This window comes from Rhinoderma darwinii, chromosome 4 (genome assembly GCF_050947455.1).
Source record: "Rhinoderma darwinii isolate aRhiDar2 chromosome 4, aRhiDar2.hap1, whole genome shotgun sequence".
NCBI lineage: Eukaryota > Metazoa > Chordata > Amphibia > Anura > Rhinodermatidae > Rhinoderma > Rhinoderma darwinii.
The window spans coordinates 170,527,551-170,540,129 of NC_134690.1; the positions used below are offsets into that span (position 1 = coordinate 170,527,551).

Here is a 12,579-nt window from a genome sequence, read left to right on the forward strand (position 1 = left end):
ATGCTCTGCTTGGGGACTCCAGCAATAGGCAATGTGACAGCCCCTTGCGGTCATGCCATTGATAACACGCCGATACAAACCACACAGGAAGCAAGCCCTCATGTGGCCGTGTCGGCGCATCATCAATATTAGAAAATCTCCAGGACTTCGGGGAACAATTCACCGGGTTTAACGGCACCATTTTGTACCGAATTTATAATTAAAAGTACATTAGTAAGTGGCTTCTTTTTACATAAAAATTTGAATGCAAAGCAAATTTTTGGTCCCCGAATAACCCCTTTGATTTGTACTTGTCAAAAAAGTGGGAAAATACTGGCTACCAGAGGTGCAAAAGGTAAAAAAAACACACCATAAACTGGCAGTGAAACGGTTCATCTGACACTTAATGGTCTGAAAATTCTGATAATGCAGTTTGTAGCAAAAATAGACACAACCTGATGGTTTGGCATTGGGTCGGGTCTTGCAATACTACTATGGGCAAGTGACCATGTGTGTTGGGATGTCGTTGACATTTCCACGTGCCCAAAGGAAGCCTAGAATAATAGTATAGACCACGGCACAGGTTCTACATAGATATGTACATTAAATACTTAAAGGGGTTTTCTGGTTAATCATTGCATATATTTTGTGTTTCAATTCTTCACCATTTTCAAGATATTTGTTTGTGGTCAGTGATTGAGAACACTTGTTTACATTCAGAAGCAGCAGCATTTTACATATCTAGTATCAGCAAAGTGGATAGAATTGTATCTTGTCTAGGCAATGATGTATGAGCTAAACTGTTTGTACTACAGACTGATACATTGTAGCAAACTGAGATTTGTGCTCAGCTGCTGATGTATTTAGATCCCAGAGCATTGCCACTTCTGGATTGAGATCAGGACTATATCTGTTTGCATTTGCAGCCTCTGAATTGAAACAAAAGTGTTCACATTCACTGGCAGCAAAAGCCTATCTTGAAAAGGGTGAGAAATTGAAACGCAAAAAGTCTACTAGAAAGCTGTAGAACTTTAATTTATACAGTGATCAAGCATTACCTATATTAAAAACCCAATAAAAAAAAAAAAGCATTAACAGGGATTTTATAGTCTTCAAGATGGGGTTTCAGGCCCTGGGGCCCATGGGTAGCCATAGAGGGACGCCACCACCACAGTGAATATACATGCATGTGCATGTATTTATATATGCATGTTTGTGTGTGTGTGTGCATGTATGTGTGTGATTTTGTTTGAGTGCATGCGTTTAAACATTATAATAATTTGCAATTTTGATAAACAGGCACTTTGGCAGTCCTGAGGATGCTGGATCATTGTAATGTTACAATAGTAGACATTAAAAGACACAGGGGATATAACAATTCTAGCCTCCTCTGACCTTTGGTGTTCTCTTGCTTGTGCTTGCTTGTGTTTAAAAGGTGAGCTCTGAAGGGAGAAAAACAACAAAAGACATTGTAAATGATGGAGCACAATGCATTCTCACCGAACTTTTACATTAGGAGCAATGGCTGTTCTAGTACTCTTCTTTCCGCCTTTTTTAGAAAAGCAGTAAAAGTTATCTTCTGATGTCACGAATGTAAAAAGATCACATTGGTAACGATGGGTATCTTATTTCCAGAAAAAAAATCTGACACCATTCTAAGCAAAGGTCCATTGGTTTTAGTAACCTTTTACAGAGAATGTGGTGTCAGGTTTTCAGCAGATCATTTTGACAGGATTAGCCCTTTAACAATACAGCAAGACTGCTAGATCACACGATAAATTAGGTAAATGCAAGGCAAAATGTAACATATAGCTAGACTTTTTTTTGTTCTTCTTACCTCATGTGACACTCGTCTCTCTTCTATATAAGCCATGAACTGTGAGCTTAGACTGTCTCCTCTGGAGTGCCTTACATCTTCCTCCTCTTCTTCTGTAGCATAACTATCTATGTAATCTATCTGTTCCAAGTCGTGCTCCACTATTAGAAAGGAAATCATTATGACCACCACTGACCAGTTGGAAGAGCGTCCAGTAGTAACTAGTATTGAAGATCAAACTTGACACTTTCTGGGCACTTACCACCTCCATTTGCAATGAGTGAACTTCCCCGGGGTTCTTGGTTTTGGTGATCTCTTCGTAGCCTCTGCTCTTTATTTGGATCAGTTGTCCGAAAAGAAAGGTCTGTAAATTCATCTGTAGGCTGGATTGAGGAAAAAGACCAATGAATAAATGTTGAAGTTCTACCAAGAAAAACATTTCAAGCAAAAGGCATCTTTATATAAAAAAATAATAATAATTATATAATATATTCGTACTCCTCCAAATAATTACACGACCTATATTGAGCTCCTTACCTGGCAATGTATTTAGGAACATTATGGGATTGAAAATAATAGCAGTATAAACATGACATGAGTGCTTATATCTAAGAAGCAACTTGTTATTTTTGTAGACATTACATATAAAGCTGTAAACCGTACCTCATTCCCAGACCATCTCTTGTCACCACTGTCAACACTGTTGAACCCCGAGTCCAGAGCACCATACGTACGACCAGGATACCCATCATCATGACTGTAAGAGAGGACCATTGTATATTTTATTATACCTCCATCTGTAAAAATCTAAAATATTCAAGCCGCCACAAGCTACTTAAATGGGTTTTCTAAGAATACAAATTGATGGACTATCCTAAGCATATGTATGTCTGGACAACCTCTTTAATAAAGATTATATAAAGATTATAGCGGACAGCCTAATGATGTAAGCTGTGCATGCAACCAGAATTACATTTATTTTGTCTAGAATTTAAAGAGAACCTGTCGCCAGTTCAGTTAAGCCCAATTTTTTACCTCACGTCATAGGCGCGGTCATACGGATGTCAGTGTATTTTGTATGTTCTATTAGCGTCATACAGCTTTTCCCCTTCCCTGTACAGCGTGATCACAGCTTCTATGGCAAGATCATGATGTGCAGGGAAGGGAGAAGCTGTATGATGCTAAGACAGCGTCATACAGCCAACAGTCACCACCCCCAGTGAAACCTCAGCGTTACCGCCCCTTTGGCTAGTACAGCCTAATTAGCATAATAAGAAAATGACTCCTAACTCAGAAAGGAAAAAATGGATTGGGATACAAATTACACGGACATCATCAGTGTGACAGCGTCATGACGCGAGGTAGGAAATTGGGATTCACTGAACTGGTGACAAGTCCTCTTTTAGGCATCTCTATAGGTCCAACACTGCTTCGTAACTACATAAGGAGTACCCAAACATTTTTAATATGGGAACTACTTTTTGTGTAACCAATGTCCTTCCAAGGGACTGGCACTTACATTTTTTATTTTATTTTTAAAAGCATTTTTTTCCAGATTCTCAAGTACCCGGAAACAGTGATAGCAGCCAGATTTAGTTATTTGTTCCACATCCATGCTGCTCCTTTCCCTCTGCCCTGCTCTGTACTAAAGTGCACAATAGTCATCAGGGACCTATACCAGCTAATAGCACTAGTCGAGTCTCAGAAGTCTCTATATGATTTACCAATTGGCCTTTCACTAGAAAAGGGTGGTGGCAAGCACACTAAAACAAGAACCTAAGAATAACTAAGCCTAACAAAGATATACAGCACGGATAAACTGAACACGTCACACCTGATGACCCCAATTACACGAAAACAACGTACAGAATAGATTTCCTAGATATAGTTATATATGGAGTAGCAATGAACGTACCAAGTACTAAAGCCTAGAGGTCTTCGATCATACTCTGGCAGATCTGGAGCATTCTTGAGAGCTTCGATGTTCAGGTATTTAAATATATGGATTTTACCTTTGATACAAACCTATTTAAATAAACGCACAATAAAAGACAATAACCATTGTATCGTATGCACACACTTTGTAAGCAGTACATTTCTTTGAACACAGGTAAAACATTTCAGGATATTAAGCACGCACCTGTGCTGGAGGGCATTGTAGGGGGTTATTATCCAAAATTATGGTTTGGAGGTGACGTAGATTTCGATAACACACTGGGATACTGATCACTTTGTTGCAAGAAAAATCCAACCTCACCAGTGGCAAATCTGCAAGTTCTAAAAAGAGACGTCAAACATAATAATTTAATACATTTCATATTTGTTCATGGATATTGTTCCTATTAAGACTATTATTTTTAAACACTACAGTCAAGCACAAACATTGGGTCTCACTCACGGCTTGTCACAGGACAAGAGACACAGAGATGTTCACATTTATAATAGCAATAGATGCAGTTAAATGCAAACACATCCTAAAGGGGAAGTATGGTCAGAAAATGAACTATTTAAAGAGACTGTCACCCCATTATAAGTGTCCTATCTCCTACATAATGTGATCGGCGCTGTAATGTAGATTACAGCGGTTTTTTATTTAGAAAAACAATCATTTTTGACAGAGTTATGACCTATTTTAACTTTATGCTAATGAGTTTCTCAATGAACAACTGGGCGTGTTTTACTTTTTGACCAAGTGGGCGTTGTGGAGAGAAGTGTATGACGCTGACCAATCAGCGTCATACACTTCTCCCCATTCATTTACACAGCACATTGTGATCTAGCTAGAACACTATGTGCAGCCACATACACACACATTAACGTTACTGAATTGTCCTGACAGTGAATAGACATCACTACCAGCCAGGACGTGATGTCTATTCAGGATCTTGACACTTCGGTAACGTTTGTGTGAAGTTTACAGCACAGCAAATGTAATCTCGCGAGATTACGCTGTAAACTGTAATTTAAAACGAGATTATGCTTGCTGTGCTGTAAATTTCACACAAACGTTACCGAAGTGTCAGGATTCTGAATAGACATCACGTCCTGGCTGGTAGTGATCTCTATTCACTGTCAGGACACTTCAGTAACGTTCATGTGTGTGGCTGCACATAGTGATCTAGTAAGATCACTATGTGCTGTGTAAATGAATGGGGAGAAGTGTATGACGCTGATTGGTCAGCGTCCTACACTTCTCTCCACAACGCCCACTTGGTCAAAAAGTAAAACACACCCAGTTGTCCATTAAGAAACTCATTAGCATAAAGCTAAAATAGGTCATAACTCCGTAAAAAATGATCGTTTTTCTAAATAAAAAACACTGCTGTAATCTACACTACAGCGCAGATCATATAATCTAGAAGATAGACCTCTTATAATGTGGCGACAGAGCCTCTTTAAAGGGGTTGTCCAGTCATAAGAAATTGACCGTCTATCCTCAGGTTAGGCCATCAATATCAGATTGTACGAGCGCTGCTTCCCTTTTATCACCGCCAACGCTCATGCTGTGAATCGCTGACACTTATAGAGGCGTTCCACAGTATTACAGCCTCCCATTCACGGAGGATAGGCCATCAATCTCTAATAACTGGACAAACCCTTAAAATGAAGGGTTGTTATATATATATATACACACACACATATATATATTTTACATATGTGATGGTTTTTTTCAAATTTTCCATGTTACTATTTATATTTTTTTTAAATCCTGAAATCTTACAGTTTTCACTCTGGCCACTGAGCCTCGCAATAGACTGACACTTCCTGTTCTGTAGAGATCAGTTCTCAGCAGTCATCTCAATATTATCACAGGCAGGATTACAATGAACGGTAACACCTCTATCATACAGCTAGAGGCAGAGAACCGTACCCACCATTGACAATAGATTATGGACAAGCTCCCATCCTTCCCCTCCCTGCACAGTGAACTCTGCAAAGGTCACAGAACAGGCCTAAAAGACTCTCTCATAGAAGTCAGTGTGTCATATCCAGACTATTGTTTCCTCTGATCCATGTGGCTGATGTAAAGCATAAACTGAACTGCATTGCCAGACACAAACCATGGACACAGGTGGCACGGTTTGCGGAAAAAAACAAAAAACTAATCCTGGACAGTCCCTATAAGGCTGCCCAAGTATTTCAGCACCCCACATCAGCAGTCTACAGTGTGCAAATGAGATGCAGTTCAAAGAGGCCCATATACAGCATGTCCCTGATAAAGGACTGGGGCTACATGGTATCTGAAATTCCCCACAGCTCTGCATGATCATATTATCAGGTTGTTTCCGCAGATAAAAGGGAGACTTACCATGGTGAAATCCCTGAACAATCTCCTACTCAAATTTTAAACCAAAAGATGCTTGTGGCATGTAAAGCATTCTAGAACTATTGCCTAGCACTATATTCTGGTGTAGATGTATTGACTATTTTGCCAATCCCTGGGCAGAAATGAGTTAGTCATCACTAGGGGGAACCCTGGTTGAGAAATACTGGTATAGAGAATATACATAAGCAATCACCTAATATATTTTTGAGCTCCAAGGTGGTGAGACTCACTTTCACTACAGTAGAAAATTGACGAATTTGACATCCTTCATGTGTAGCCAAAATGGATCCTGGTACTGAAGCTCACAGCTCAGAAAACTATTCCATCAATGTAGGATAGATACAATATAGGCTCCATCCACATTTAGGTTTTGGCCTACGTTTAAAGTATACTCTGTAAAAACCTAACAGTGGCAACCGTCACGCATAGGCCATTATGTATGGATACTATAATAATCTATGGGTGACAGATGCCACTGTTAAGGCATCCGTCCCCTGTATACGATTATGGAATCCAAATAATGTATACATTGTGAAATGCTGAAGCTCAAGAGGTAAACTTTAAACCGATGCCATACAGTGACATCTGTCACCCATAGGCTCTAATGTTAAAATAGTATATACTGCGTGGTATACGCGTGTTTCTTTAGGGATCCAGTTGTATGGCATAGTGTAGTCTACGACAGTATTCCATACTTTATTACTTGTGCTATACTGACATATACCTGCCCAACAAAGACCAAAAGGACACTGTAGGGCTAATCTTACCCTATGGAAAGGTTTAGCATGTATGTCGGGAGCTTTCCTGGCGTACGCACTAAACGAAGGGGAAAAAAACGTGATGTGAATGGGGCCTTAGTAATTGCCTGTTGGAAATCTAAACTAAAGAAGGGAATAATCCAGTTCAGGCAATTTAGAACAGAACATAACGAAAATCATGGAAGGAGAGGGGGAAAAAAATTGCACATGCTAGTTAGTGGAATTCTAACCAGGGGGTATCACTCGACCATTAAACTGTTGCTTACATATTGATCACAAGGACTATTGTTCCATAAATCTGTTTCTCATTCCCCCAATTTTAACAATAAATGGAATATTTATTAGAGAAGGGGTTAAACAGCCACATATGCAATACTTTATTCTGCTGCTTATTCCATGCCAACATAGTTTAGGCATTGCTCAGAATATATTCCAGTGAAAAAAAATAATGTGCAGTGCTAAATTTCTCCATTTTTCCCTATGTATCTATGAATGACAAAATGGTAATCCATAAAACGCTGAACATTTCATGCGAACATATGCCTTGAAGCTGAAACGGTCTAGGCATTTTCAGAACACGAGGAAATTCTTTGCTTTCAGTCAAAATAGAATTGTAAACCACTAGACATGATAGGCATGTAATATAGGAGCTTACACCAAATTATAAGCAAATAAAAGTAACAGGAAACAAAGATGAAATGTAAGATGTAGCCCTTGGTTCTAAAACTTGTGTAGGACTTGGGGTCCCATTAAAAGGGCAGATATGAGGGAGCGACGATTTAGCGAGTTGCTTGTGTTTGTAGGACGGCCTATTACACGTTACAATAATCACTACAGATTTTTCGATCGTTGCTCACATCAAAACCAACCTCCAATAAAACCAAACTTCATCTCTGACCTGTTTACAACTGGAAGACTTCTGATTGGTCGAGGGGCAGTGGTGGCGACGCTCGATAAATCTTTCGCTTAGGTAGATGTGGCCAATCCACGGAAAACCCAAAGATTTATTGTTTGTTGTTCGATCGTTGCACGCTATTTATTACATGTGGCGATAATCTCTTGAATGCGATCAAGGTCAGGAGTTCTGTTATAGCAGGTAACTTACTTACCTTTGCAGGATCAAGCACCAAGTCATCAGTCCATCTAAAATACTTCTAATTAACCTTTTCAAGACCAAGGCTTTTCGATACCTAAATGTCCACAACAAAATTTCACCTTTTGGAATGCCACATTCCAAGGGTGAATAGTTTTATTTTAGATTTAGGCAAAATATTTTCTTCTTTTTTTATGGGAAAAGATGGGGCTTTAAGCTGGCACCAGGATAGAAGCGGGATCTTAATTTTTTTTTTAACTTTTAGGTAGGGTAAAATTGGAAAAATAAAAGGGAGATTCAAACTTCCTTTTCTTTCCTTTCTTTAAAGGGGTTTTCCCACGAGGGACATTTATGACAGATCCACAGGATGTGTCAAATGTCAGATAGATGCGGGTCCCACACATAGGACCCACACCTATCTCTAGAATGGGGCCCCTAAACTCTGTTGTACCACGAAGGTGAAAACGACAAAGCTCGCGGAGCTACACTGTTTTCGTAAGCCCCATAGAACTGAATGGTACTTACTGAAACAGCGTAGCTCTCATGCTACGCTGCTTCCGTAACTGCTATTACTATGGGAGTTACAGAAACAGTGCAGCTCAGCGAGCTACGCTGTTTTCGTAACTCCCGACCATAAAGTCAAGAAGTGGCCAGGAGGCAGTGATAGCAGACAAAGCTAGAACGGGGTTTAGGTCTATCTAGAGATAGATGCGGGTCCCAGAGTTGGGACCCGCATCTATCTGACATTTATGACATATCCCGTGGATATGTCATAAACATCCCTCGTGGGAAAACCCCTTTAATTTAATATAATTAGTTTAACCAGACAAAGGTGTCATAAAATTATCCTCACACTCTCTTGTAACGATATCAAATACGTGTACTTTGCCCCACCTACATCATATAACAACTGAGAACAAAGGTCGCCTATTTTCCTAGCCCGCCTCCTGCCTTCAGGTAACATGTGGGATCTGTAGTTTTAGGTTTATTGTTGGGCACATTCATTAATGTAAATACACCAGCTCTCTGGTATAAATAGATTTTCAAATATAGCTCCCGGCAAAATATATTTTGGATGCCTCTTCGCCACTTTTTTGGAGCCACAGTTGCATTCACTTCTCCTGTATAATTGATGAATGATGATTAAGGGAAAACCCATTTAACCACTTAATGACACGGCCAATCATCGTTTTTTCAATTTAGGTTCTTCCTCCTCGCCTTCCTAAAGCCGTAACTTTTTAATTTTTTCATTGACAGTCATATGACGGCTTGTTTTTTGCGGGAAAAGTTGTAGCACCACTTATTGTACTGAATAATGTATTGGGAAAGTGCAAAAAGTTATTATTTGTGGGGTGAAATGGGCAAAAAAAATCTGTGATTATGCCAGTTTTTGGAGTGTTTAGTTTTTACGCCTTCCATCATGTGGTAAAAACTACATATCCCCTTATTCTACTGGTTCATGAGATTACGGCGATACCAAATTTATGTTAACATTTTTCAAAAAAAAATATTTGCTAAAAAATTTGTTTTGTGTCACCATATTCTGAGAGCCATATCTTTTTTTATTTTTCCATCAATTGAGCGGTTTGAGGCCTTATTTTTTGCAGGGCGAGCTGTAGTTTTTATTGATACCATTGGGGTTCTTGTGGCTTTTTGATCACTTTATTTTCTTTTTTTTTAAGAGAGCTAAGGTGACCAAAAAAACAGCAATTTGGGTGTATACATATGAGTGTGTATGTGTATATACATACATATATATATATATATATACACACACATATATACACACACATACACTACCGTTCAAAAGTTTAGGGTCACTTAGAAATGTCCTTATTTTTGCAAGAAAAGCAGTTTTTTTTCAATGAAGAGAACATTAAATTAATCAGAAATACACTCTATACATTGTTAATGTGCTAAATGACTATTCTAGCTGCAAACATCTGGTTTTTAATACAATATCTACCTAGGTGTATAGAGGCCCATTTCCAGCAACCATCACTCCAGTGTTCTAATGGTACATTGTGTTTGCTAACTGTGTTAGAAGGCTAATGGATGATTAGAAAACACTTGAAAACCCTTGTGCAATTATGTTAGCACCGCTGTAAACAGTTTTGCTGTTTAGAGGAGCTATAAAACAGACCTTCCTTTGAGCTAGTTGAGAATCTGGAGCATTACATTTGTGGGTCCGATTAAACTCTCAAAATGGCTAGAAAAAGAGAGCTTTCATGTGAAACTCGACAGTCTATTCTTGTTCTTAGAACTGAAGGCTATTCCAATGCGAGAAATTGCCAAGAAACTGAAGATTTCCTACAACGGTGTGTACTACTCCCTTCAGAGGACAGCACACACAGGCTCTAACCAGAGTAGAAGGAGAAGTGGGAGGCCCCGCTGCACAACTGAGCAACAAGACAAGTACATTAGAGTCTCTAGTTTGAGAAATAGACGCCTCACAGGTCCTCAACTGGCAGCTTCATTAAATAGTACCCTCAAAACGCCAGTGTCAACGTCTACAGTGAAGAGGCGACTCCGGGATGCTGGCCTTCAGGGCAGAGTGGCAAAGAAAAAGCCATATCTGAGACTGGCTAATAAAAGGAAAAGATTAATATGGGCAAAAGCACACAGACATTGGACAGAGGAAGATTGGAAAAAAGTGTTATGGACAGACGAATCGAAGTTTGAGGTGTTTGGATCACACAGAAGAACATTTGTGAGATGCAGAACAACTGAAAAGATGCTGGAAGAGTGCCTGACGCCATCTGTCAAGCATGGTGGAGGTAATGTGATGGTCTGGGGTTGCTTTGGTGCTGGTAAAGTGGGAGATTTATACAAGGTAAAAGGGATTTTTAATAAGGAAGGCTATTACTCAATTTTGCAACGCCATACCCTGTGGACAGCGCTTGATTGGAGCCAATTTCATCCTACAACAGGACAATGACCCAAAGCACACCTCCAAATTATGTAAGAACTATTTAGGGAAGAAACAGGCAGCTGGTATTCTATCTGTAATGGAGTGGCCAGCGCAGTCACCAGATCTCAACCCCATAGAGCTGTTGTGGGAGCAGCTTGACCATATGGTACGCAAGAAGTGCCCATCAAGCCAATCCAACTTGTGGGAGGGGCTTCTGGAAGCATGGGGTGAAATTTCTCCCGATTACCTCAGCAAATTAACAGCTAGAATGGCAAAGGTCTGCAATGCTGTAATTGCTGCAAATGGAGCACTCTTTGACGAAAGCCAAGTTTGAAGGAGAAAATTATTATTTCAAATAAAAATCATTATTTCTAACCTTGTCAATGTCTTGACTATATTTTCTAGTCATTTTGCAACTCATTTGATAAATATAAGTGTGAGTTTTTATGGAAAACACAAAATTGTCTGGGTGACCCCAAACTTTTGAACGGTAGTGTGTGTATGTATATGTATATGTGTATATGTATATGTGTATATATATATATATATATATATATATATATATATATATATATATATATATATATATATACACACACACACACATATATATATATATATATATATACATATATATATATATATATATACACAGTGGAGGAAATAAGTATTTGATCCCTTGCTGATTTTGTAAGTTTGCCCACTGTCAAAGACATGAACAGTCTAGAATTTTTAGGCTAGGTTAATTTTACCAGTGAGAGATAGATTATATAAAAAAATAATCACATTGTAAAAATTATATATATTTATTTGCATTGTGCACAGAGAAATAAGTATTTGATCCCTTTGGCAAACAAGACTTAATACTTGGTGGCAAAACCCTTGTTGGCACGCACAGCAGTCAGACATTTTTAGTAGTTGATGATGAGGTTTGCACACAAGTTAGATGGAATTTTGGCCCACTCCTCTTTGCAGATCATCTGTAAATCATTAAGATTTCGAGGCTGTCGCTTGGCAACTCGGATCTTCAGCTCCCTCCATAAGTTTTCGATGGGATTAAGGTCTGGAGACTGGCTAGGCCACTCCATGACCTTAATGTGCTTCTTTTTGAGCCACTCCTTTGTTGCCTTGGCTGTATGTTTCGGGTCATTGTCATGCTGGAAGACCCAGCCACGAGCCATTTTTAATGTCCTGGTGGAGGAAGGAGGTTGTCACTCAGGATTTGATGGTACATGGCTCCATCCATTCTCCCATTGATGCGGTGAAGTAGTCCTGTGCCCTTAGCAGAGAAACATCCCCAAAACATAATGTTTCCACCTCCATGCTTGACAGTGGGGACAGTGTTCTTTGGGTCCTAGGCAGCATTTCTCTTCCTCCAAAAACGGCGAGTTGAGTTAATGCCAAAGAGCTCAATTTTAGTCTCATATGACCACAGCACCTTCTCCCAATCACACTCAGAATCATCCAGATGTTCATTTGGGCACTGCAGGATTTTAATCCATTACGGCGTAATGTGTTGCCAATGGTTTTCTTGGTGACTGTGGTCCCAGCTGCCTTGAGATCATTAACAAGTTACCCCCGTGTAGTTTTCGGCTGAGCTCCCACCTTCCTCAGGATCAAGGATACCCCACGAGGTGAGATTTTGCATGGAGCCCCAGATCGATGTCGATTGACAGTCATTTTGTATGTCTTCCA

General features: G+C 39.4%; 2 protein-coding genes across 7 annotated transcripts in view; both read right to left on the bottom strand.

The window, feature by feature from the left end:
- The window catches only part of RPL35A (ribosomal protein L35a), a 283,976-nt gene that overhangs the window by 75,595 nt on the left and 195,802 nt on the right, over positions 1-12,579 (bottom strand). The window lies entirely within an intron of this gene.
- Positions 1-12,579, bottom strand: part of LRCH3 (leucine rich repeats and calponin homology domain containing 3) — a 104,017-nt gene that overhangs the window by 33,775 nt on the left and 57,663 nt on the right. For all 5 annotated transcript variants that reach the window (XM_075861848.1, XM_075861849.1, XM_075861845.1 and 2 more), the window contains exons 5-10: positions 3,936-4,072; positions 3,711-3,820; positions 2,459-2,552; positions 2,058-2,178; positions 1,817-1,956; positions 1,375-1,421 (exon numbers count right to left, since the gene is read on the bottom strand). In XM_075861848.1, coding sequence (XP_075717963.1) covers positions 1,375-1,421; positions 1,817-1,956; positions 2,058-2,178; positions 2,459-2,552; positions 3,711-3,820; positions 3,936-4,072 — 649 coding nt within the window. The remainder of the gene's footprint in view (positions 1-1,374; positions 1,422-1,816; positions 1,957-2,057; positions 2,179-2,458; positions 2,553-3,710; positions 3,821-3,935; positions 4,073-12,579) is intronic.